General features: G+C 38.5%; 1 protein-coding gene across 2 annotated transcripts in view; it reads left to right on the top strand.

Annotated features, from left to right (window-relative positions):
- Positions 1-27,888, top strand: part of RELN (reelin) — a 286,617-nt gene that overhangs the window by 25,638 nt on the left and 233,091 nt on the right. For both annotated transcript variants that reach the window (XM_032192390.1, XM_032192399.1), the window contains exon 2: positions 19,531-19,641. In XM_032192390.1, the coding sequence (XP_032048281.1) occupies positions 19,531-19,641 (111 nt within the window). The remainder of the gene's footprint in view (positions 1-19,530; positions 19,642-27,888) is intronic.

Here is a 27,888-nt window from a genome sequence, read left to right as displayed (position 1 = left end):
CCACCTCTACCTCTCACCAATGTCCATACTATTTATCTTCCAGTTTTCTTTTCTGTTAAAACTCAGAGCAAACAGATTAGTAGATCTTATACAAACTCTAGGCTACATGTTCTGTTTGTTGGTGTGTATTTTATTTTATTTTATTTTATTTTATTTTATTTTATTTTATTTTATTTTATTTTATTTATTTTGTTTTATAGAATCATAGAATCATAGAATCATAGAATATCCTGAGTTGGAAGGGACCCTTAAGGATCATCAAGTCCAACTCTTGACACCGCACAGGTCTACCCAAAAGTTCAGACCATGTGACTAAGTGCACAGTCCAATCTCTTCTTAAATTCAGACAGGCTCGGTGCAGTGACCACTTCCCTGGGGAGCCTGTTCCAGTGTGCAACCACCCTCTCTGTGAAGAACCCCCTCCTGACGTCAAGCCTTATTTTATTCTTTCTTCCAAAGCTCCTTTCTACAGTGATGTTCTGCCTAGAAATGCTTCCTTCACTGTGACTGGTGCAATGAGGAAGGAGAGTTGGAGCTCACCATTTAGCTATTTGTTCTGCCATAGCAAGGCAAGGCCCTGCCAGAGCAGTGTCCCACCAGGCTGGAAGAAAAGCAAAAACCTGTAGGAGGGTCTGTCCCAATGCGTACAAGATCTTTCAGCACTCAACAGGAAGCATGCTTAGCATACAGCATTAGCAATGCTCCATACCATTTCATTTTCTTGCTTAACATGCTTTAAATGATCTTCATTGCATTTAGTGCTTTATCCTGCTCTCTCTGAAGTTAATGGCTAAAGCTCCGTTGTCTATAATGAGGCCCAGCTGTCTGAGAATGCCTCGAGTATAATAACAGGCTAGCTGAGCAATTTGCTGTAGTCCAAGGTAGAAATCTTGCTTTGATGCAGGTTTTTTTTCTTCTTCATCTTTCTTCTGTTTTTAATAGTGCCTCTCTCCTGCACAGTGCATAGTTCTGGTTGCTGCAAAAAGCAAACTTGAAGCTTAGCAGAGAAGAGAATGAGCTCAAAAAATGCTACAGGTTGGTAGGCTAGTCGGCATCCATAAACACCAAGATTCTTAGCTTTAATTACATCCTTGGAATTTTTTGCTGTCTTACTTTCTGAAGCAGTTAGATGTAATGTAGCTTTGTAGCATGTATTTCTCTTTACCATTGGAGAACTGTATGGGAATGTAAAAGATAAGAAGTTGCATGCTCTCTATCTTATGCTAAGGACAAGGGACAAGGTTCACACCCTTGTCTCTGTAGGGCAAGAGGAGATGGCCTCAATTTGTGGCAGGGGAGGTTTAGGTTGGATATTAGGAACAATTTCCTCAATGAAAGGGTTGTGAAGGTATTAAAAAAGGTATTTAAAAGAGATGTAGATGTAGCGCTTAGGAACACGGTTTAGTGTTGGACTTGGCAGTGCTAGGTTAGTGGTTGGACTTGATGTTCGTAGAGGTCTTTTCCAACCTAAATGATTCTAGTCTATGATTAAGTAGTCCTTGGGTGAGAAAGTGGAAATCTAAAGAATGTTGTAAAACATGTGACATAATATTTTGCCAGGGGTTTTGGAGGGAGACTGCATCTTGAGCTCTGAGGTAAGTCCTGCAGCTCTAAGCCAGTCTGCTCAGTGATGTTGCTCAGCAACACTGCAGCTCACTTTCATTTTGACTTTATTCTTCTGGACTTGAGAAAGTGCCAAGTCCTCATGGTTTTCAACAGGATAATATAAACAGCAAAATGAGTACATTGCCTGAGCTACTTTTGCATGTGGGCTCTCAGGAAAACTGTGTTTAGTCATGCTTATTTCAGTGTTGGCAATAAGGAAAAATGTCAGATATGAAAGAGAAAAGACATTTTGTAAAGAGTTATTACAGTACAGTAGAGGTAAAGTGTACCTTTGCCCTCTAAGAAATGGAATAAAAACAGTTCCAGCAGGAATGATTTATATTAGAAAATGCAGCTTTTGCAGAATTAAAACTTTTATTGGAAAAAATCCTTTTTCTTACTTTTTTTTTTTTTTTTTAATTTGGAAATCAAATCTTTTTCAAAGGGAGAATTTGACTCTGATTTTTTTTTTAAAAAAAAGTGTATTTAAGTAAAATAATTAAATATATTTTGTTTTTTGAAGTCTCAAGATTAAACATTATCTTGTTTTGGCATATGGTATCACAAAAGCTCTGGTTAGGATCTTGCTGCTTTTACTCTTTCAGTAGTTTGGACCTATTAACTAGACTGTAAAGTGTGAGAGAGAGGCACTCAGTGCAAAGTGTTTGGAAAGGACAGTTAAATGCCTATGTAAATAAAACTGAAGTCTTTGTATCAGTTCAACAAAATGAACTGGAATTTTCAATTACAAGATGAAATGACGCTTGAGTAGATCAAAGTATTTCATTTTTGAGGACAGAAAAAAACGCATAGCAAAAACTTTTCATCACTTATGAATTTCTAAATATTTCAGTCTTTTAAAAATGCTTCAGTATTTCAAATTTCCTTATCAACAATAAATGTTGAAATAATATTAGCATTTACATAATTATTGCTAATAGATATAGATGAGTCTTATTTAGCAAAAGTTCAAAGTCCAAGTTTCTTAGGAAGCTTAAGCAGAAGGATGTACATTTGTCGTTGGGGTAGATTACTAGAATATGTGTGCTTTTGTTTGTTTGTTTGTTTGTTTGTTTTAATATTTCTGTGCACTCTTGTTGACTTCTATCTATTACCTATTGTGCTTGTATGGTATAGACCACACCATATCCAGATATCTGTTTCTATACCAACCTCTACTTATATGACTCTCCTTCTTCCTTGTGCAACACTGTGAAGATTAGACAGATGCCAGAGTTGTTGCTTGAATCAACCATAGAATTTCAAAGACAGAAGTGGAAGAAAGTATTGAATATGTGATTTTTGAGATGCAGTCTACTTATATGTACCTAATTCAACTATGAATAGCTCTTTTAAATATATGACGTGATATGACTATTCTGTCTGCTTTAGTTATTGAATTAGAAGGATGCATTGAAGATATCCCAGAGACTTCTGCCATTTTTTTCCCAAAACACAACTTCTCTAATGGTCCAAACTCAGGCATCTGTAGTAAAACTAGAGTATAGTCTTCACATAAGTAGGTTTCTCTGGTTTTACACAAGGTAGTCGTTTCTCTTCCATATTCAGGCACATTTCTTCTGACCAGTTGGTTGGAATTTGCTTCCAAGTATGGGTATCTGCTGGTGAAGTCAAAACAGGGTATTTTTTCCTCTTAGTTGTTTTGTGGGAAGGGATATTGGGGTTTAAACCCATCACAACATATTGGTGATGCTTCTGCCTGGACCTTAATAATCCAAGGGGATGCTTCTTGTGATGTCTTTCTTTATTTTCATACTGGAATGGGGGTTTTGAAAAAGAATGTCAACATTTAGCTAAGATGTGAACCAGCTAGTAAGTCTGCATTAGCACTGGTGTTATTATGGGAAGCTCCCTGGGAGCTTATTTGCTCACTCATTTTATTCAGTGGAGCAAAGAGCTGTCACATAATGGGACATGGAACAACCAGTTAGGATCTGTGGATGTAAGTGTATTCCCAGTACTATGTTGCATTTATCCATCAGTGATGTTTGCATCAGATACACTCGATTAACTTTGTCACTTCTGAAGAATGGTGCCTCTTATTTAATCCTATTAGTTTTGTTTTACTTATAGAAATTTTAGTGGCTAACTGAAGAAGACAATCTAGGAAGGTAAAAAGCTCTTCAAGGATTTTCTGGCACAACTCTGTTAGCTCTTGTGGCTCTTGGCTAGCTCGTCTCCTTGTTTAGGAGACCAGTACAAGTTATTTTGGCAATGCAGTGCTTCCTGTTACTAACTACCTCTCCTCTAGGAGAGTGGCTGCAGTAGTCATACATCTTAGTTTGCCAGGTAGCTGACTTTCCCACGGCATAGCTGAGCTTATGGATCCTTATCAAATTGGGATGAAAGAATGAAGTTTTTAATCTCAGATAAGCACTGGTCAACATAGTAACAGAAGATGCCATGTGATATCCCACCCATTCACCACATTTGTTGCAGCCAACCATACTCAAACCCTCTACTGTCAAAGAGCACGTCTTATACCAAACCCTTCCAACCCCAAAGCCCTTAAATACAAGGTATGTCATAGCTCCATTCAAACTCACTGACTCATGTCTCCCACTAAGGTGAGCCTGCTCTGAGCAATATCACTATGGCATTAAGTTGCTCTGCTGATTTCTTGCATGAGAACATATCAAGGCTATGTTGAAATGCTAGGGTTGGCATATTTACGGTTTTAGCCCTTGCTGTCCTGTAATAATATGCAGAGCATCACTTATTCTGGAGGTGCTTCTTAGTAATTGTCTCCTGTGGGACACAAAGATCTCAGTGACACAACAGCGCACAACGCGGGGAGCTGCAGGCTTGCAGCAGACCAAACCAGGCGGCTGTGGGATTTTTTTTTCCACAGAGCCAAGAACATGTTTCTGTTCTAACAAGATATGAGTCATAGCAGGGACATGGCTGTGAATACTTATCTCTTTCACTGGGATGTTTGGAGCAGAAAGAATTTCAGCATGGAAAGAGGACATGAACTGATTAGTTAAAAATCTGTTAATGGCTCGGGGAATTTGTACTGGTATTATCTGGGATGGTTGTGTACAGCAGGGACAAGAACCATCCTGTTACTTTGTTTTTCTTCCCCCTTATTTTTTTTTAAGAATTTAAAGTGACCGTTTGGAAATTTGCTGTGTATAAAAAGTGTCTAAAAATAAATAATATTGACAAATTAATCCAACAGAAATCATTGTGCTGAACTTTATTTTTTTTGGTGTGTGCATGGCTTGACTTGGTTGCTCTTTCAGAGTGCCAAGCTCAGGTTTTTGTGAGTATTTAAAGGTGGTAAAACACCTGTTACAAAGTGTCTAGAAACAGGAGTCTGGAAGGGACCTCTTTTATCTTCAGATCCAATCCTTTGCCCAAGCAAAGTGGAGAAAAGGCACTTTGTGGATTTTTTCCCCCAGAGCCCTGCCAAATGTTTCTTAATCACAGCCTGCCACAGTCCTGCTGCTCTAGTCCTTGGTCTTTCTTGTTTAGTAGTTGACCATTATAACAAACCTAACACAAAGAACAAGCCACCCACCATAAAATGACAAACCTACAATCCTACCATTTGTGGGGTAGTCGTCAATTACTTGGCATGCCCAGCCTTTGCAAACAACACTGTAAAGACTTATATTGTGAAGGATAAACATATGTATTGTATTACTGTGTTCATCTCTGCCTCTGACCCATTAAGCCAAATATCCATAAAGATAAGAGAAACAGATGCCACTGAGCTTTAGTAGTGCTCTTATTTTAGGCATTTTTTTTTCTTAAGCACATTATTTCCATTACTTTGACCCAATTTTCATTTAGATATGTTCTTAAGTGTCAAGGGGACTGATGATCTTTTGTTATTTTTTAGATTCTTTTCAACATTGCTCTGGCTTGAACTTTTAGAAATAAATATTTTTAATTTGTTAGACCTCACAATATTAATGTGCCATATACAGTCAAAGGATTATATAACCATTTGTCACAGTCCAGTCATCATTCGTACGCCAAAATTCAGTATAAATACCACTGTATATTTAGTATAAGCCACACTATAGCTTTTCCCTTATGAATCCCCATTTGCTCCAGTGTGTCTACTTTAACTTAAAATGTCAATCAACCTCTAGGCTATTTTATAGTGTTGTTCCATTTTATAGGGGGAGATGGTGTTGTCCAACTTTTATTTGTCCTCCTCAAATAACATTCTGCACCTACTAAATGGAGGACTGAGCTTAAACAGAATTATTTTGTTTCATGAATCATACATACAAAATTAAATCACATTTTTAAACTCTTGTGTCCTGTTCCCATAATCAGCATCATATATTTTGGTCCCACTCCTTCTGCTCATGGTTCTCAGCAAATCTCAGTGTGATTCAGTCTTTACTCTGTTTTAAGGAAGATAAGCACACATAAATTAAAGATAAATGGAGTCAGAAACATTATCGCTCACTCTTGTTGACAATCTAATTATAACAGTATGCCAGCTTTCGCTTGAATTATTTCACGCAAGGAATCCAGTGTGGGGAGGGAGGAATGAGGCTGATGAGAAAGAACTGTCATTGTCATGGCCTGATGAAGTTAAACATGGTCAAAGTGATTGTGGGGCTTTAGTAGCAAGGTACAAACATTATATACCACACTCTTCAGGGCAGCCAAATATAAGGCTCACTGATACTGTTAAAATGGGGAGGGCACAGAGAAAATTAATGATAAACATTTGGGATGGGATCTTGGAAGTGGATGTCCAAACATACCACCTCAGTACTGAGCACAAGATTAAAAAAAAATAAAATAAAATAAAGTCATATCAAACCTTAGGAATTATGAGCAAAGAAATAAAGACAAAACCAACCAGCATCATTTCACCACTTTGTGTGCAATGCAATGATACTCCTAGATTTTGATGGTATGGGCATATCTGTTTCCCTCTGCCTGGAAAACCCAAAGTAAAATTACATGATGAGAGAGGGGACAGCTTCTTGTGTAATGGGAATGTAATGAAGTGAGTTTAATCAAGTTGGGAAAAGAGATGGTTAAGGAAGATGTGGAAGATCTGTTAAAGTTCATTGGTCTATTAAGATAAATGTTAAATGCTAATATTAAAAAACATTTTGTTCTTACTGGAAAAATGTAAAGAACAGAGACCTTAAAAAATAAAGGGAAAACATCTGATAGAATCATAGAATCATTTAGGTTGGAAAAGACCTCTAAGATCATCTAGTTCAACCTTCAATATAGCATTGTCAAGTCCACCATTAAACCATGTCCTTCAGCACCACATCTGCATGCCTTTTGAAGACCTTCAGGGATGGTGACTCAACCACTTCCCTGGGCAGCCTGTTCCAATGCCTCAGCTCTCTCAGTGAATAAATTTTTCCCAATATCCAACCTAAACCTACCCTGGTGTAAGATAAGGCCTTTTCCCCTCATTTTATCACTTGGTGCTTGGAAGAAGACACCGACACCCACCTTACTACAGACTCCTTTGAGGTAATTGTACAGTACAATGAGGTCCCCACTGAGCCTCCTTTTCTCCAGGCTAAGCAACACCAGTTCCCTCAGCCACTTCTCAAAGACTTGTTCTGTAGACCCTTTTCCAGATTCACTGCCCTTCCCTGGACAAGCTCCAGCACCTTGATGTCCTTCTGGTAGTGAGGGGCCCAACAGTGAACACAATACTCGAGGTGCAGCCTCACCAGAGCTGAGTACCTGGGGACAAACACTACCCTGGTCCTGCTGGCCACACTATTTCTGATACAAGCCAGGATGCTGGTGGCCTTCTTGGTCACCTGAGAACACCAATGCCTCATATTCAGCCAGCTATTCACCAATATCCCCAGGTCCATTTTTTTAGTTGTGTGATGCATGGAAATGAATTACTAACCATGGAGATATTTGCCACCTGAAGCTGTAAAAGTACGAATATAGTTATTTAAATGTTTAAAGTTTGTAGTTATTTAAATATTTAAATATTTATGTAGTTGTAAAGTTTATAGTTATAAAAGAATCTAAAAAATAACAATATAGTTACAAATGTAGTTGTAAAGTTTATAGTTATTTAAATATTTAAAATTCAACAGTTCCTTGGCAACTATTACATGTTGCAAGACAGCATACCTATGGGTGGGAGCACATGTGGAAAGGACGCAGGGCTAGTTCTCTGTTTGTCCAGGTTCTTGTATTCCTTCCAAAGCATATGCAGCTGGCTGAGGTCAGGACAACTAGGCTGGATGGGACTTTTGGCCAGCCCAGTGAGACAATTCAGTTCCCTAAATACATGTGTAGTGCCTTTTGTGATACTGCAGGGTGTCCCCTGGCCCTTGCCTGCCAGTCCACCAGGGCAGAGCTTGCCACATGGCCTGCATTATACTTGCTACCTTTCTGTGTTTTCCTCAGGGTGCCTCAAAGGAACCTGAAGCTGAAGTGAATTTTAGCATCCCAGCTTTTGTACGTCACATCAGCTAAAGATGCTCTGCAATTCCGAACTTCTGCTCTTTGGAGTGTTTTCCAAAAACTAGTGTTGGATGAATTTGAAACTTGTCAAAAGTGTTCTAGTAGATTTGCAATCACTGTCACATTTGCACTGATACTAGACAACAGGTATTAAATATTATAAAGAGCCATTATAATTTTGTAGTATATTAAGACTTGGATAAATATCATTTACACACTTTAAGAGTAGCAAGAGGGCCTTAAGCAGGCTGTTTCTAACATGCCAGTATGCTTCCGGAGTAAGTTAAAAAAGTCCTAAGGCAATGAAGAAGCTGTTCTACTATTTTTAAATCTATAAAAACATATAATTGGAGAAGACAATCTATACAGAATTTCTTTCAGGGTGCTTAGGAAAGGATAGAGCTATTGTCTTATATTTATCTAGGGCTATATTTTATATTACAGATGAGTATGAAAGAAGACTGCATGTGTATATTTTAGTTTGAGGATATTTCCTAATTAGCCAGAATCACTCAAACTTATGCCCTTCACTATATTTGCTTATCATAATTAATGTGTCTATAAGAGGATTTGTATTCTTTCAGCCTGAGGTGAACTTGTTCAACAGCTTTGTTTTTGTTGGTATGTCTCCTTAGCTAAAATTCAGACAAAAATTCTTGCAAATTTTTAGATACCAAGTTATAATAAATTCCCAAAGCAAAGAATACTCACTTTCTTCCAAGCAAGCCTTTGTTTTATTTTTTTTTTGAATTCAAATGTTAGTTGTGTTTTGAGTAGTTGTTTCTCTTTTGAGGACACTAGAATAAAGGGATTTACTAAACTCTTCTGAAAATCTGAACACTGCAGTAATATTCAGACCTTTTTAATAATTTATTGAGAGAACAGCCAACAATATGAAATTTTCATGTGTGAGTATCAAACAGGCAACCTCACATAAACTTGAAAGGCATGAAAAATAAGGTTAGACTTCAAAACAGAGGTCAATATTCTCAAGCTTAGAGTAAAATAAAATAAATAATAAAAAAAAGATAATCACAATAATGTTTAATCTTTTTAAGAGAAACCTTACGTTGGCACATTTCATCAAATCATGACAAAATGTGAATTCAAAATTCAATAAGGAGATTGGTGGTTGCTGAATAAAGGCACAATACTGTTCCAACATAGTTATTTGTTATGCACAAGGTATTTTCATCTCCACAAGATTTATCTTGATTAGGATATTTCATTGGTGTTTGCCTACACCAGCATCATTTGAAATCTTGTGTTACTATTCCCATGGACATCATTAGGTGTCCATTACTCCATCAGTGAGGAATTGTCCTTCTGTTCCCTTAATTCCACTGGAAAAATAGTTTTAGGTTGAAAGTTGGAAAGCCTTTGGTAAAGGATAATATTTTAAAAACAAACATATTTTAAAATTATCATGCTGTTTTCATAATTTGAGGGAAATGAATCTTTTTTTCATTTTCAGCTCCACAGAGGCTGCTGGCAGGGTGGTCACAGGGTGCATGGGATGACCAGTGGCAGGGATGATGCAGTGCCTCCATCCACCCCTCCCCTGGGAGCAGCTCATGCTCAGCCTCAGGCCAGGCTCACCCCTGGGAGATAGTGAGGTCTAGGAATGACCCTGGCACTCCTCCCAGCCACTCACAGTGCTTTGGATAAGAGAAATAATATATTATGGCTTGTGAAATATCTATCACAATTGTTTAAGTCTAACCACCATGTACATACTGTTAAAATGTATGTGGCTGGCTCTTATGCTATGATACTAACTTTTATTAACAATAGTTTTTTTTTCACAGAGATGCATTTTTACAAATAATATGTTTTGTTTTGTATTTCACAAACTAAAATTATAAGTGGCCATCCTCAGTAGTTGCTACAGTGAATAGTATTGAGACAATTGTTCTTGTTTTGGCTAGGGGATGCAGTATCATTCAGTAGTTGAATTTTGACTGTTGGTAACTTCTGCCAGACACCATTTTTTAAAGTCACAGCTGATGTATGTTTTTGTGAAATGGTTTTTGTTTCACATCCAGATTACTGTTTTTACTGCTCAGACTTCATTAATGCTGTTTAGGGCTCTGTGAGTTATCAGATGGAGTAACAGGCATTTGATGTGCTTTGGAGCTTCTCAGTACTACAACAGTGCTTGCTAAGTTGCTAAGCATTACTGGTATATTTGGAATTGTACAGGAAAGAAGATAAAGACAGTCATTGACTGTAGTGTCCTCGGGTGAGCTCTGGGTGCTGGGATGTTTCATTCCAACTCATGCTGCTCAGCTCCTACTCATGTGGGCAATACTTGGACATTGAAATAGACATTGGGTAAATAAGTTACTCTCTATGTGTGGCTCTGGGTGGGATTCATCTCAGTTTGGACATCTTCATTGATGACATCTGTAGTTGAGCTTTACAGACGAGGCTCCTTTTGCAGTCGTTGGAGAGGAACAGGCATTTCTCAAGTGTGATTCATCTGGCCTGTTTTAAACATTTACATTAGGGTGAGATTTACAGGCTAAATGGGGTGACATAAATAGATGTGATGTTATCAGGAGCTTTATATAGCAGTAGCACATATTCACTGGTCCACTGACTGAAATCTCAATCTCTTCCTTCCAAGAAAGCAGTCCCAAACGTGGGAATAAAGAGCAAGCCTTTCTCTGTGTCAGTCAATATTCAGTTTTCCCATACAAAATGCAATGCTTGCAGCTGAGGGTCAGTGGCTGAGCCACACAAACAGTGATGTTTAAAATATTTTAGGATATTCAGGTGGGAAATCCAGGCTTGAATCCTCTCACCTAGATGAGAGCCTTAATTGCTCATTTGCTGGTTAGAAAGCAGGCTGCTATGGCAGTGGCCAGTCTGATCCCTCCTCTGTCAGGTCTCTGGACTATGGCACTGTGTTTGCTTTTTTCATGACAGATGAATGAATTACCTTGCTGCTCAGCCTGGTAGCTCTGGCTATGGTCAGAAATAGATCTTTAATACCTATTGTAACACAAATTTAAGTTAGGGATTTTGATGCATGAGAAATCAGGCTCCTGTGTCTGATTTTGTAAGGCTCTTCACAGGCCTAGCCATTGAACTCTTCACTTTTAGTGAGATGCAGTCTCTGTAGCATCTCAGCTGTTTTAAAAAAATGACCAATCCTTCGTAGTTTAGGCATATAAGAATAAGCTCTGCTTATATTTCTGCTGATGTCATTAGAACTGTCTTGTTAGGAACTTTCAAAAAGATGTTATAAGTAGTGTCTCTGCAAATAGTTCTTTCACAAGGCTGATAGGCTTCTCCTTGCATCATTGACAAATGATGTCTCTGTATATCATGTTACTGACATCTTGCCACACATCTGCAATCTATTTTCAGTTCTCTGTTGCTTATTACCAATTTAGGAAAGGAATCGAGACAAAGAGATTTGATGGAGCACTGGGCAGAACCATTGAAACCAGTAACATAATGCAAAGCAATACTTAGTTTGAGTATAAGCTGTCTAGGATAAAGTCCAAAACCTGTGCAATTTTCTTCCCTCCTCCCAAAACCTATTGGTAAGTGTAGCTGTTGACGAAGGCATCGCAGGTTAGTGATAGTGCAGTTCAACATGCCATTAGTCCACCTTCAAGGAAAGTTCACTGGTGTGAGCTTACTATGTTGGTAGGGGCTTGGAAAACCACTTAAGTGAGAACATTTTCATTTGTAAGAATGCCATCCCTCACCTACGCTTGTGTATTAACCATGGCAAAATAACTTTCTTTTTTGCATTCCCCTCCTCCCTGGTGAAAATCAAAACCAGTATGAGTAAGAATCCCATGGCTTTATTCTGCTTTTGTTTTTGCTGGATGAGGTATAGATCTGTGACTCACACAGCTCTTAGGTATCTGTCTGGCATTTGTATTTGAAATTGTTGCATAATTGTGAGTTCCTAGATTTTGCTTTCTTTCAAAAGAAAAGTATTTCTGTGAAGTAAAGGTTAGTATGATGTCAACATATCTGTCACTCTTTCTTCAAAATTTCTCCTTTTCTACTAATACAGTTCTGTGTGCAATTAAGTGTATACACTTTCTGAATTCACATAACAATGGATGCTCCACGATTAATTTACAAATGTATTTATCCACACATTCTTTTGAATGAATACCACTAAAACTACCTGTGTATTTATAGATTACTTGTCATGGCGGTGTCTAAACAGTGTGCTTTTGAATAAGGCATCAGAGCTTATTGTCTTCTTCCTAGCCACTTCATCTGTAGTTGACATTTCAGAGAGTGGTCTGGTATTTTAAGGAATGGGCTTGGTAGTTTTTATGCCCTCTACATTGTGGGATGGGTTTACACTTGAGCCTGTGTTTGGTATCTCGTATTTACTTTCAGACCCATGGTGAGCAAACCAGAAAGGCAAAATTCAGAACAGAGGGGGCACAGTGCAGGCTTTCAAGAGGCTTGTGTTGATGTGGAATTGCCCAGAGGTGGCAAGAGGCAGGGAGCCAGCAGCACACACTCCAGCCAGAGCACACTGTGCCCACTGGGCTGCTGCTCCCATGCCAGGGGCAGCCCTACTGCCTGACCATGGGCCAGTCCTGGTGCTGTGGTGGGAATGTGTTCATGGCAGAGATGTCTCCACTCTGCTTACTGCAACGAGCTGGTGCTTTTCTCATCTGCAAGGAGAACATGCAGCAGTAGGTGACAATCCTGGCATGAGGTGGTAGCACACGCTATACCAGGTGTTTTTAAGGAAGTGTGACAATGGCTGTGACTTACTCTAAATGCTTGACAGAGAGATGTTTTTTGGGAGTGGTGACTGGAGAAGGTGTGTTAGCTTTGGTGTCCCCGTTGTCATTCATTCTCCTGGCATGTTGTCTGCCTGGATCCTATAGGAATGTCATCGATAGGGTTGAACCACACGTGATATCTGCAGATGAGGGAGTAGAAAATGAGATTTGGAGGATGGAGTGTCTCTGCTGGTCTCCTAGGTGAATCTTCCAATTTGCTCATGAGTTGGTTGTTCTTCATCTTTTGAGGTGAAAAAGTGAGTTAGTGTGTTTGCATGCAAGCGTGCGAGCTGGGGTAATCCCATGTACACTGTCTCCAGATTGCATTCCCACTGCTGAATGCTTTAGGGAGTGTTAATCTCTGCTTGGTGCTAAACACAGTGTGACATTGACAGACTTTGCTGGATTTGCTGTCAGTCTCCATTTCTTTTGTAGTTGCCTGTGAAAGTCGTGGCATCGTAGAGGAAGAGCAGCCTCTCTGACTGGTGCCATTGCACAACTGATATATTTTTGGGGGAGTCAAGGAAAAAAAAAAAAAAAAAGAAAAAGAAGGAAAGAATGGCCTCAGTATAAGTAATTTATTGTCTAAGAGGAAAGTTTCCAACCATGGCCCAGGTGTGCTGTGATGCAGTATTGCAGTATTATAAGGAACTGGCTTTGACCTTTAGAAGAACCTTAAAAACTGCCTGTCCTTGCTTTAATGCAAGAAAGTCTCATTTTCAGAGGTTTGCTGTCTGCAGTGATCCCATTTCTCATTTCAAACTTCTTTTCTGTTTTCTTCATGGTCTAGAAAACTGCAGTTTTACACTGAGGCTATGTGACTTGACTTACATAAACAGTTATGGGGCTTCAAAGATTCTTGTCTTTATTAATACTTTCTTGAACTCTGTTAAGTCTCCACTCCTGCTGTTTCCCACGTCATATCTGCATCTCTATATCTAGTCCTTTTTAAACTTACTGTCAACAATAGCAGCTGCAAGTTCAGTAGAATTTCTGCATGTATCAGCCCTCTTACTGACATTTAGCCGATGCTAAAGAACAAACATCCAGTAAGACCCGTCAGTGCCATGTATCTCCTGGGATGATCTGCTTTGTCCATCGAGCAGTTTTTATGTCTTTAGAGCTTAGATACATTGTCTGTATTTTAAGCATTTTGAGTATCAATCATAACACAGCTACATTTTAGGAGAGTAAATTGGTCCCTCAGGAGAACATAAGGCAAATTTTATGCAAGTACTTAAACAGATTAATAGATTTCTATGGCAGTAAATGTCATGTGTAGCATGTAACACTGAAAAGGCATTGAACATGATGTTCATAGGCCAAGCTTCTCAGAAATATCTGAAAATGACTGCAGTTCAAAGCCTGCTGTTACGCTGCTACCTCCACCTGTGGTACACATGCATCAGCAGCTTTGCCAGCCTTCTTCCTCCTGACCTGCTTCCTCCTCAAGATGTGTCAGCCCCCGGCATTGCTGGAGGTGCCACTGCTCCTTGTCCCACAGGAGGCACCAAGGCCAGGGCTTGGCAGAAACCTGCTGTGTGAAGCGTGAGGCATCTCTGGCTGCCTCATCCCCCTGGCTCTCAATGAAGTAGCACCTCACCACTCCCTGGAGGATCAGGCCAGCCTGCCCGCATGGCTGGTCTCTGTGATTACTCTAGGAGAGCACAGCAGCGTGCATGTGCTTAGAATTCAGGGAGTTGCATTCAGCAGTTTTCTACAATTGTGAGTGTGTGTGTCTGTGTGTGGAAAATTGAGGTGTGGGCCTCACACCTCACGATTTCCAGAAATGCCATTGTCTGAAAAAAGTTGTATGACAGCAACCATTGTACAGAAAAAAGAGTAGGGCAAGGTGGCACTGGTGGATATTTCTGTGTTGTTTCCCTTGATATACTGCTGTTTTTGTGGATGTTTTTGCAAAAGAAACTGAATTTTTCCACCTAACCCATATGTTCCTATCCGCATAATTTGAGACCTGAAATTTTTCTAGAATCATAGAATACCTTGAGCTGGAAGGGACCCACAAGTATCATCAAGTTCAACTCTTGGTTCCACACAAAACCACCCAAAAATCAGACCATGTGTCTAAGAACGTTGTTGAAACACTTCCTGAACTCCAGCAGGCCCACTGCTGTGCCCACTGCCCTGGGGAGCCTGTCCTGTTTGAATCCCTTGTACTAAACATCTCCAGTATTCCCAGCCCACTTCTACAGATGCAATTTCCTCTTTTCCATCACCTTCTCACTGCTGCTTTGCCTGGCCATTGTCTCTTCTTGTCCATCACTCCCCAGTTCTTCTCCAAAAAGTCTCTCTTCTCCTATTCACTGCATTTATCCCAGTGTCACTACCTCCCCCAACCCACCTCACTCACTGTTCTCCTGTGAGATCCTGAAAAAAAGATTTGCTTTTATGTCTCCTGACATTAAGTTATTGGGATGGTGCTGGTCCAACTTTAGGGGTAACTTAATTCTTGTGACATTTTGCACATTTTTGAGCTTTTTGAGAAATGATATTCTGCTGAATTGATTTATTTATTTTTTTTTTTCACAAGGCTTAGACTTTTGTTTAAGATCCTTCATTTTTGCCCTTTCTTTCCAACCAGCTGACATCACTTTCTGCTTTAAAACACTGAGAAACTTCCCAGATAAAAAAGATCATTGGAACTGAAATCTCCACCAAGCACTTCTGCTCCTACAAAGCAGGGTAACCAGACCGAAATATATTTCACAGAATTTTTTTCAACAAGCTCTGAGTCAGTACCCAAATCACCAAGCACTCTGAGAGTGTTAAGAGAGGACAGAATCTCCAGAAATATTTAGATGCTAAAAATGAAAATGCCTTCATTGAACGTGTGTGAACTCTGAATTTTTCCATGTGTTTATAATTTGTCCAAGCTTGGAGGATATCTCTTACACCAAAGCCATACCCTTTTGAAATTTCAGTTCCTTTGGAGCGAAGGAACTGATGAAAGTGAAGAACACTGGAAAATTTTTGCTGGGGCAATGCAATCTTTCCCTCTAACCTCATCTCAGAAATGAATGAAGTGTTTGAATGAATTTTCTTCTTCAAATAATTCAATCAGCGTGAAGCACACACTTATCATGAAAAATAAAATAATTAAAAAAAAAAAAAAAAAAAAAACAACCAAGAGAGTAAAACTTGGCAAAGATCTAAGGATCTGAAAATAGAGGCTTACAATGGGAAATATTGGGCAACTGTTAAAGTAGCAGTTACCAACATTGCCTCTAATATTTGCAGTATGCAAATGATCAGAGCCTTGAGTATGCCATTCCCAGAAAGATATTCTCAGTTCTTGTCACTGGGTTATTTCGGGGCAGCCAAGGGCTCCCTACATATGTCTGTGTCATGGGCACCCTGCTCTCTCGCAAGCTGCCTTCCCCTTCCAAGACCACTGGGTGAGAGAAATGAGCCAGGGCTCTCCACTCACCCCAGGGCAGCAGCCAGGATGGGGTGGAAATGCTGATGTCCCTGTTGCTCACCTGGGCAGTCCTCGGGGTTGGGGAGGGCTCCTCACATCTGTGCTCACCCAAATTCTCTTCCTAAGGAGGGTGTTGTGGAGGATGGCACAGGGACTCCTCATTCTCCTTTCTGCCATCCCCTTTCAAAGTGCTACTTCATGCAATTGTTTCAGGAGTCCCGTTTGATGTTGTGGAAGCTGTGTGGCCCACCAGGTGCTACAAGGTGGGTGCTGGGTCTGCACCAGGCCCCCCTTGCCACCAAGTGCCGGGTGCCTGGTGCAGCTGTGCCCCTCCAGGTGTTGTCTGTGGTCCAGGTGGGCCTCAGCATCATTCCGTGCTCTTGAAGAGCCAGATATTTGGCATCAACTGCACACAGCATGAGCCAAGGTAGAGGCAGAAACAAAGCCTGATGGAGGGGATCTCAGAAGAATATTTTTGTTGATCTTGGAAGGGGAAGCTGAGAGCCCTCAGGAACAAGCCCTAGCCCAAAATAAAGCCATGGTCCTGTTGCTGGTCTTGGTCTTTAGCACTTGGCATGGTGTGTCTTTTCTTTCATTTTATGGGAATCTGATATATTTCACCACTGGATAGAGAAAAAAGTCATCACTGAGAATGTCATGATTAATTTTTTTCCTCTTGAAGAACTATGAAATTATTCTGAAATGTATGACACGTGTATAATAACAGCCTAGTGCTCTGTTTTTAAAAAACGTGCTAGAGGCGTTGTGCAGTTTCCCAGAGGCTTAATGAGGGAGCCATACTGTGTTGGAAATTTTTCAACAATAAAAATTGACCTATTACATGCTCATGTAAAATGAGGGTTGACAATCACACAAATATGTCCAAAATCAAATACAGGCATTGTAAAATATCACTTCTTTCCCAGAGAGAAACTGGTCACCTGTTCACAGTAGGGTTTTGCATTATATCCTATTCAGTACAGAATAAGATGCTTCCCCACAGGGAAACAAAATGGCAGTGAAGTACTGGCCCAGTGCCCTTCTATGAATGCTTTTCACTGACTGTTTTGCCAAGTCTTCAAAAATAACGCATAGGCATATTTTTTCAACATATGTTTTGCTTTTTTGTTGCTATAAAAGCACAAAGGGAAGAAAAGGTTCTGTGTTATTCACCACTTCATCATCAAAAGAAGAAGAACTCATTATTTGCTTGTTTGATTTTCTCCTTCCCTCTATAATACTTCTTTTATTTTCTAAAAGTCTAGGCCCTTTTGCTGTTCTTTTAAGACATATCTTAGAAGTGGCCACTTAAAAATTGAGTATATGGCTCTGAACCTGCAGTCTGCATTCAGGGGAAATGTCTATTGTAAAACACAGAGATTTGGAGTCTTGGGAGCAGAAAATTTGGATGCAGTATATTGAGTATACTATCAAATAATCAAAGAAAGGAAGTTAATTAAATACTAAGTGTTGAAGAATAAATTAAATATGGTATATATTGCCCCTCAGAGCAAATTAAGCCACTGTCAATGTTTGCATGTTCTTTAGATATTTCTTAGTAAGTTTTAGCCAATGTAGCCTGAATGACACATTAAATGACTGTTTGGATTTAAAAAATAAAAATTAATGTTACATCGCTGCATGTACCTCACCAGTAAATGTACTTGGAGTTACCTCACAGCACTGTTCAGTTCCTTGGCCAGTCATGACGTTCCAGCAAGATAAAAGAATTTGGGGAGGAGGAACATGAAGTAAAGAGAGGTCAGACTTTATCAGCAATCTTGTTAAGTACTGATCTCTGTGTGTTAAGGGATTAAAGTATAAAAGCAGAACCAGGGTGGTAACTCAGTATACCAAACTACAAATTATTGGACTCTTCTTCAGCAGGGAAATGTTTTTGTGTTTTTGTTTTGATCTCCTTTCAGGTTCTTTGCCCTTGTTAATTTATACAGTTAAAATATATATATATATATCCTATTTAGTAGGACATAGATTTACAATGTAGTTTGTAGTTTTGTCCACATTTAAATAAATATAGGTAAAGATTTGCAACAAATAACATTGAAAAGGATGAAAAAGTTCAGGGGAGAAAGAGAATAAAATTTACCTAATTGTAAAGCTAACTACTTTTTTTTTAGAGGTATATGGTATTTTTCAGAGGTATATGGATAGGATATTATGAAGCAAGGAAGGTTGCGTGCTGCTGAAGAGAAGTCAGAGAAGTCATTCTGGCTATAAAGGATATTGCATTTATATAATGGGAAAAACCTATCACTGAATAATTTAGGTCCTTCCAAGACAGAACCACTGAAGCTGTTAACGTGTGTAGAGGGATACAATCTGAAGGATGCCAAAATAAAAATGTGAGAATTAGTGTTTATAAGAAGTAAATAGGTATTGTGAACAGTCAGTTTTAACAAAGAATACCTAGATTCTATTGCTACTTGTAGAAGTTATTTGGATGATTACTTTACTGTTAATATCTAAGAATCTCTTAAAAATATATTAATGAGTTATTTAAATTTATGTAATCTGTAATGACAGATTACATATCTCATATAACTTAAGTGTACAATACTATAATACATATGATAACTGTAACATAGCACTCTAAATCCCAAAAGAACAATAGCACTCTAAATCCCAAAAGAACAATATCAAAACAATCCTGGTTATTTCATTGCTTTTACTATATTCTAATGTATTGACAATTACTTACAAGCCATATATTCCAGTGCTATGTTTTATTAATTCATGCATTTAGTTTCTATGGTATAGCTTAGTTTTGTACCGCTAACAAAGGAAGCTTCCCAAGTAGAGATAGCCACCACCGCTATTCACATGTTCATTTCAGATCCTGTTGTAGTACTCAGTTTCTGTCTGGTGCCTGCTGTAGATGATTGCTGGTACATGACTTATGATTCATTTAGGAATAGAAGCTGACTCAAACACCAATAAACACAAGTTGTTTACTTGTAAAACAGTCAATTTTCTTTAAGTAAACCCTGAGGAAGTTGCAAAAGTGCATACTGAAACTTGGCACTCACAGCTTGAATGCTGAGCAAGTTGTTTGGGAAAATTACATGGGAAAGCCAATTTAAAGTCGCTGAAGTGTTATAAGTATTGGGGAATTAGCCAAATTTGTTGTACAGAAGGTGTAGCTGGGATCTAGTTCAATGGCAAGTCTGTTCACAGAATGTGTGTAGGGTTTTAAATACTGCTTGTAAATAATTACACATTTTATTTCTCTCATTTCAGTGACTATTTCAACAAGTACCTTCTTTGATGGCTTACTGGTGACTGGCCTATACACCTCTACCAGTGTTCAGGCTTCCCAGAGTGTTGGTGGTTCCAGTGCTTTTGGATTTGGTAAGTCTGGTGTAATTCATGTTCTGCAACCCAGGCTAATTAATACTCGGTCCAGTGCTTGGTGAGAGAACATCAATAACAACATGGTTATTTACACTATGAGTTAGACTCAGTAATCAACAACACATGAAAGTCAGTGGGAGTCAATGAGATAAGGCAGTGGCAGTTTTTAGGCAGCTTGCATTCCTTCCTCCACTTTCTCTGTCTTTGGTCAGCCCTGTATACTGATTTTTGGTATACCGAATTATATGAATTTTAAAAGAAGAAAAACCTCAGCAGCTGATCTGGGCAGAGCAGCCTTTTATAAATTGGGTGACATTTGGTATAAACTGAAACATTTAACTCCAAGCATTTAATTCTTCTTGGACTAAAAAGCTGATTCCTTTGAACTTAATGTCAACCTACTTTTTCAATCCACTTAACAATAGTATCTTCCTTAAAACTGGAATACTGGCCAATGTATTTTATATAACCAATTATTTTCCATGTGGGAAAAAACAGAGTTGTAGTACAAGCAGTAGGAAAGGTTTTTGTGAAACTTTTATATGCTTCAGGTTCTGCCGTTGCATTCAGTGGCAGAAGCGAAGCCAACTGCATTAAGGACAAGCACTTTTGAAAACTACCTTCCACATTTCTGCAAGTAATTTACCACTATATGTTCATCAGGTTGTTATAAGGCAGTATTTTTTATATTTTTACAAATAATCTTCCAAAAACCAAAATATTATCTCTATGATACCATGGTGATACCTGGTGGTGATCATGTTTTCTTTTAATTAACTCTGTCATAATGCATATGAAACTTTCTTGGGCCTGCGAGCGTCATACAGCAGTGGTATACTTGGTCATAAATGAAATAGTGTAATGTAAGTGAGCTCATGTTATAAATAACACATTATTTAAAAATGTGAGTTGAGGAATACCTTGAGAATAGCTCTACTCCTGTGAATAGCACCAGTGATTAACCTCAAACTGAGTAAGATAAAATGAACAAAAAGATGCTTTTTTTCTGGAAGAAGCAATGCTGTTCTTTCTCATTGCCCACCACTCTGAGTGAGATCTGTCAGGGTAAAAGAGGAGGAAAACACTTAATGGTGGGAAATTTCTGGGGGACCAAACGGCTGGGAAGCCTATCTTTCCAGAAAATAGGTCTTTAGTTCATGTCACTGGGGAGATCTTCACTTTGTGCTGAAAACTCACCAGGCAAGACATGTGTGCCATGTTTAATCACACTTAAATAATTTAAGAATTGAATGCAAGTAAAATATTTTAAGAACCTAAATAACTTTCTGCATTTACCAGAGTAGGCCTGCATTTTTTCCCGAATTTGTATCTCTATTTGTGGAGAGGGGCTGTTACAGGGTTTCTCACTTTGACAGACCTTATGCTACCTTGAGATGAGTGACAGGAAAAAAGACATAGCCTGTTTCAGTTTGCTGAAGGTCACTGTATAGCTCTGGAGGTGTTGCTTTGACCATTCCATTGCTGGTAAGATAACCAACAAATAAACCAGTTCCACATGTTCCAAAAGAAAATACAAGACTATGGGCTGGGTAAGTCTGAAAGACAAAGTGGTGTGCAAGCAGTCAGGCATGGGACTGATGGCTCCCACCATGGAAAATTACACAAACTTCTTTCTCCACTCTTCAGTAAGAGCTGGACTCTTCCATAAAGCATTTAACATGTGACTGATCTGCACTTAAAACTATTTGGTACTTTAAAAGTTAACTGTAATTTTAAATTTACAGTCTGCTGTTGAAAGAAAGAGTAGTCTCTACAGTATGTAATGTATAATTTAATATCTTAGCAGGTAGAAATGGAATTGTTTCATTTTCTGAAGAAAACTTAAAGCACTTTTTCAAGAAAGCCTGGATCCATCTGTTGTGTCATCATTTCTAATTAGCAAAGAAGCTGCTCCTCCTTTCCAGCAAGTGATTGGGATGTTCACAGTAGATTCAGCTTGCTGGAATTAATCTTTTTTTAAATGTTGAGAACTGTGTAAGGTTTAGAGACAAATCAAAGATTTGTGTGGTTTTAGCATAGAGTGGGTGGGTAGACAAAGATGGTTCTTTAAAAAAACAAGCATAACAATATTCTGAAATTCGGTTGATAGTAGTTACTTACAGAGCAGGGAAGAATATTTTTCCTCCCTTGTAATATTACCACTGAAATACTCTTGTCTGCATTACACAGGAGGTCATGCTAGATTATCATAATCTTCTAGTCTGCCCCAACTCTATGAATTCTTCCCAACATACACAAACCTGTCTTTTGTGCCATAAGTTACTGTATTGTGGCTACAATTGTCTTTTAATTACCTAATTTAGGAAATCACTTGATAGACACACAATCACTGTCAGTTACCGCAGTTAGTTAACCATGTCAAGAACTTTGAAGAAAACAGATAAAATGATAGTACTAGCAGGTTTAATTACAAGGGTTATGAATTCTTTCTTTTTAGTATATATTGTGCAGCCAAAGAAATAGTTCATGTTTTTTGTTTGTTTGTTTGTTTTTTTCCTGTGGGATTATACCAACATGAAACTTGCTGAAATATTTATTTGGAAAACTTTTTAACAACTCCTGGAGGGAGATATGAGTCAGCTTTTGGGAATAAAATTAATAGTCATCTTATTTATTCATCTTTTGTCCCAGGCTGAACCATTGTCTGGATTCAGCTAAAGTAAAACTAAATCTGTAAATCTGAAATTAGAACAGGGATAAAGCATAAATGTATAGTGGAAACCTCATCAAACAAATTGTGATGGTCCCTAGAAAAGAAATTGTCCCCAAATCTAACTTTTAGACAGTGTCGTTTTCTTTGTAAGATCCCTTTGAAGCAACAGATATCCTGAATTGCATCTCTCCAGTATTGTTTCCACTCTCATGTCTGAACCTGTGGGATGTGTATCTGAGACTCCTTTCCACTTCCTTCAGTATTGCCCTTAAAGCTTCATTCTTGCTTGTCGTCTCCCTCTTTTTCAAGCCATATCATTAACACCCCGTCTCTCTCTCTCGGCACACTTTGGACTCATGAAGGATCTCTCCATCCCTGTGTGTCCTTGCTTTTCTCTTGCTTTTGACTCTGAGAGCCCTTGCTGCTGTTTGTTTCTTTTCTACATCTTGTGGCATTTGCTAGTTGCACTCTGGGGTTTATCAGCCCACTAGGGCTACTCTCCCACATGGCCAGGATGTCCATATGGTCATTTGGGGGCTCTCACTGCTAGACTTCTTCCAAAAATATAATAAAAGAGCGGCATTGAGTAGTACCACAAAACACATTTGGAACCTTCAAATGCAGTGATGGGGTTTGAATGGAACGATGGCTTCCAAATGAAATTGAGGTTCAGTGGTGCTGGGGAGTGGTAGGGGGACTGATACATAGTCATAAGTATGAGAAAGCAGTTCAGCTCCTCCACAACTATATGGACTTGAAAGCAAGAAATGCAATATCATTTATGCAATTAAAGGAGAAGATTAGAGCATAATCCCTTAGCAGCGATAAGGAGCACTGTGTGCTGAGAACCTGAGTCTGTCCTCATTACAGAAAATATAAGCCACAGTTACACTAAAAAAAATTATCTAATTTTCTGTAAAATCATAGTTAATCATTACACTAATGTTTATATTTTAATGAGCACAGAATAAACAAGCAATTTTATGATAATGCTCACATATACTTTAGCCTTTTAACCTAAATTTAAAAGGCCCTTTAGAAAGTATATAGGTTCTGTTATTTATGGTAGAGACAGTGGATCCAAAGCTCTCCCTGCACTGGGAAGTGTCACTACCAGCCTAATCGACTAAAAAAAAAATTGGGGTATGTTTTCTGTGTAGGTTTATACAACTTGTAAGTTACTATCTTTTAAAACAGATGTCTCCTTTCTACAGTGAGGTTATAAACTCCTGGTGAATTTTAGATCTTGTGAGCTACTATTTTAGGTCTCTGTGAGCTACTTTGTAAGAGACTATGAGAGTGATGTTATCTGGAAACATTTTAGTGCCTGAACAGGGGAATTGCATATTCTAGAAAACAAAACAAACAAACAAACAAAATGGTCATCAAACAAAATAGGTCATCTTTTAAAAGAGTATATGAAAGATCATCCTTTCAAAGATCATTGTGAAGTTTTCCTGTTTTGCAGTTCTTTGTTTGTATATTATGAAAGTTGTCGCCATTCCTGTAAGTAATACATTGAGTCTCTGAGATTTAAAAAATAAAATAAAATAAAATAAAATAAAATAAAATAAAATAAAATAAAATAAAATAAATAGTTACAAATATTACTTAAAGTATGGTGAGTAATAAATTTCCTAGAAAAATGCCTGGAAAGAGCAATCATCAGAAATAATTTCTTGGCATTACATTCTGTCTTATGCTCTTTTAAATTACTCTATTCCCTTTTGACAGAATTAAGACAATCTTCGCATAATCCCCTGCTCAATGTTTTGATTACATGCATATTTTCATTCCAGACTAAAACCAAAACCCCTTTAAATTTATGGCTGAAGGATCTTTGTGATCAGGTTTGCAGGTCACTTGTAGTCTTAGGGCAGGGTTACTGCAGGTGGGAGTCATTGATGGTGCTTCTGATCTCATCCCTGGAGGAAGAAGGGCAAAGAAGGTGCCCAAGTAGTAGACGGGCACCAGAGTGCCATCTCCAAGAAGGTACAGTGGGATGTGCTCTGGTTGTGCAGGTGGTACCTTGGTCCAGACTGAGCACTGGAGACGTCAGAGGAGCCCACGTGCTCCCCCTGCTCCTGCACTGGGCATGTGGTTTGAAGCCTCCAGAGGCTCAGTTTTGGCATCATTTCGTGCTTAAACACTGTTGGTTCTGGGGCAATGTTTTGCTTGCAGATTGTGACAGATAAAAGAAAATATCCCCCGCTGACATTTTAAGATGGAAAAAGGCCAACTGTTGGATTTTTATTGTTAGGTGAGCCTACAAAGCTGCTCCCTCCCACTCAGTCTTTGCCTCTCCATGCTTGCTCACAGCCTTAAAAAGTAAGGAATAATCAGCAAATGCCAGCTCTTGAGAAAAAGTTTTCAGCTATGTATATACGACTGCTCTTGAAGTGCAGTTCTATAACTTACTAAAATTGCTGTGGATCCCTGGTTTACTTTGTGACAAGCCAAATGGGCTCCAGGACCCTCCCTTCACACCAGAGATATTTGCCAGAAACCAAACAGATGGTAAACTAGGAAGAAATGACCCTCGGCATTCTCATTAGAACAGTTGGGGAAATTTTAATAGGCCCCCATTTGCCTTGTGCTGTATCTAATACCCTTTGAACTGCCACTTTTTTTTTTTTTTTCTAGTTTGTTACAAGTCAACTACTGCCATGTATATTTTAATAGGGATTATCAAATACAATTTGCCCAGAAGTTGTACCAACCCTCCGCTGCTAATTAGCAAAGTTTAAATAATCACTGAGTTCTGGAATAATTGGAAAGAAACACTGTTTTTCCTGCCAATGCATAATTACCAATTAACAGGAAGATAAAATATCTGTATAGCAGTCATATCTTGGAGAATTTGTTAACAGTCAATTAAATAGTGAGTTGGTGCCAAACTGACATTGGTCAAGAAAGTTTACATTTGAGTTTAATTTTAAGATACTCCCCTCTGCCAAATACATGTAACAAAGCTATAGCAACCACAAAACTTTCAAAGTTTGTCTGTCAAGATGTTTGTTTAATTACCACTTAAATGTATTTATGGCCAAAAGTTGACCATTTCTACAAAAAAAAAAAAAAAAAAGACTATCGTATGTGTCTTAGACAAAGGGCTTAAGCTTTATTCATTCAAGTGGCAAAGATATTAACTGTTGCTGACCCAACAGGGAACTGTGTCCACCTGCTGAGAAGGAAGATTCCCCACACTTACATGGCTGAGGCAGACAGTGACCCGAGGGTGGAGGAACAAGAAATGCTGAAAATACTTAAATTGGCCTCGTTTGGGTGTAGTGCAATCCAGCCGCATCACCTTGAACACCTTCACCCATTTCTTCAAGTGCTCTTGTACTTGTCAGCTTTAACCCAACTGCCTGCTGGGGCAGAAACAGCTTATCAGCCCTGGGTCTTGGACATCAAAATCCAATTTTGCCTAACCTGCTGAAAAGCCCTGAGTTACACTGCAATTTAACATACATAAAAGTGAATGATGGCATCTGCTCCATGATTTATTTCAAACATCTTTGGTGAATTATAATGATGACAGTACAATAATTCAAGCTTTTAACCTTACAAATATACCTATAGAGCCTATTAGTAATGGTGTTGTCAAGGTGGCCAAGGTTGAAAAGTAGAATGAGCCTACGTAAATGTGGGGCATGTGTAATATTTTTTGTATTTGTTAGTTTTGAATAGCGGGTGCAGATGGCAGTTCAACACTACAAGCAACAATTAATGTTTTACAGATGGAAGGATAGGTGGTCACTGTGGTGGAAACAGAGGAAAATTTTACAGTGTGGTAGTGCTTGTAAAAGGGCCCCTGTAGTTTTCAAACAAGAAAATCCCTTTAGAAGCAGTTCTACATAGCCAAAAGTAAAGTGCTAATTGATGTGTTGAGGCCCATTCTGGTCTAATTTAGCAAGAATGTTTATTCTGTAGTGATGGTTTTTCAGGTCTTATATACATGTGGTTTTCTTCCCTGGGATGGCTAGAAAATGGTAAGGGAAAACCTTACAGCATCATAGAATTTTAATGTGATTTTATTATTATTATTATTATTGAATTTCAATTTTTAATATAAGGCATGTAGTAAAAAACTGATGTAAAACTTTGTGAAGTTATCATTTTTTTTGGCTGGTTCATATCCCTGAGAGGAATCTGATCCCAATAAGGTATGGATTTCATAAAAAATATATTAAGAGATTAAAATATTCATTGTGACAGGTTGGTGATTTTTAATCTGTACTAATAGCTATTGAAAGCAGTAAGTAATATTTTTCAAAATGTGCAAATTATAGGTCTTTTTAGTAATGTGGAGTAATTTATATATGTGTACACATGTACACAGTTTTACGTATGTATTTCTTTCTCATTCTCCTTATTTCACTCAATTTTCAAATACCACCTTCAATTGCTGCATTTTGAATGCCGTTAACCAGCACATTCCAAATCTTTATTTTTATGTAAAAACAAAAGGAAACGTACAGTGACACTTGTGGTTTTATCTCCATTTACCAATCGGAAAATAAAACAAATGATTAAGATCAAGCAGTATCCTGTAAGTTTGGCATCCACCTTAAGAGAGCTGTGATCTGGCTTTTAGAGACACCCAGTACTGTACAGCAATTTGTATGTTGAGAAGTTCCAGTTCATTCCACGTGTCAGACCCTATATGTCAGACTTGGCACCTGGAAAATGAGATAGACTTGAGTAGTAACCATGTGGGAAAATCTGGTGCAAGTGACAAATTTGTAGAGTTTCTAGGTGTGGGACAAAGGTAAAGCACAGCAGCGCTACACAGATCCAACCATTTAAATCCCACCTAAAACCCAGTGAGGTTCCCTTTAGGCCTCTGAATCTTAGAGATTGAATCAGCTTGTCTGCTCTCATGAGTGGTCCCAGAAACTCTTAAGTCTCTTGGACTAGTTCGTAAGCCTGTAATTGCTCGGTTGTGGAGATTTTCTGATCTTCCCCCTAAGCACTGCCATGGCTGAGATAGGCAAGGACCCCCACCACAGCTACTAGAACCCGATACATCAGATTCTCCTACACTGCACTCAGTTCAGAAAACAAACAAACAAACAAACAAACAAACCCAAGACAGATGGAAGAAGGAAATGTGTGGCAACCAGACACATGGAGTTGGTCTGGTCATTTTCTTGCGTATTAGCTTGTAATTAACACACACATAAAGTCTGAGACTTTGACCAGCCCACTTTTCCATGCCAGGAGGCAAAAAGGAAGTAGCCAGAAAGGAAGCAATGGTGATGTAGCTTTTGGGGTAATTCTCCACAGTGACCTGTCTTTGGGAGGAAGTGTGTGGATTTGCTCAGTTTTTTGTTCTTATTGAATCTTACCTCAAAATCCATCTTCTCTGTGCTTATAAGAAAATCATTCCTGTTTGGCATTGATTAAGGAAATGTCTATTTGTGACCCAATTGTGTTTTGTTGTTATTTTATTTTGTTAACTCTAATATTTGCCTTATTTGTTCACCAGTTAGAGAATGATTTCTAAAGCAAGGACTTTCTTCTTTATTATTCTGTACAATACAGAACTGGCACAATACAACCCA

The sequence above is a fragment of the Aythya fuligula genome, chromosome 1 (assembly GCF_009819795.1).
Source record: "Aythya fuligula isolate bAytFul2 chromosome 1, bAytFul2.pri, whole genome shotgun sequence".
Lineage (NCBI taxonomy): Eukaryota > Metazoa > Chordata > Aves > Anseriformes > Anatidae > Aythya > Aythya fuligula.
This window is presented reverse-complemented; position numbering and strand designations above follow the sequence as displayed.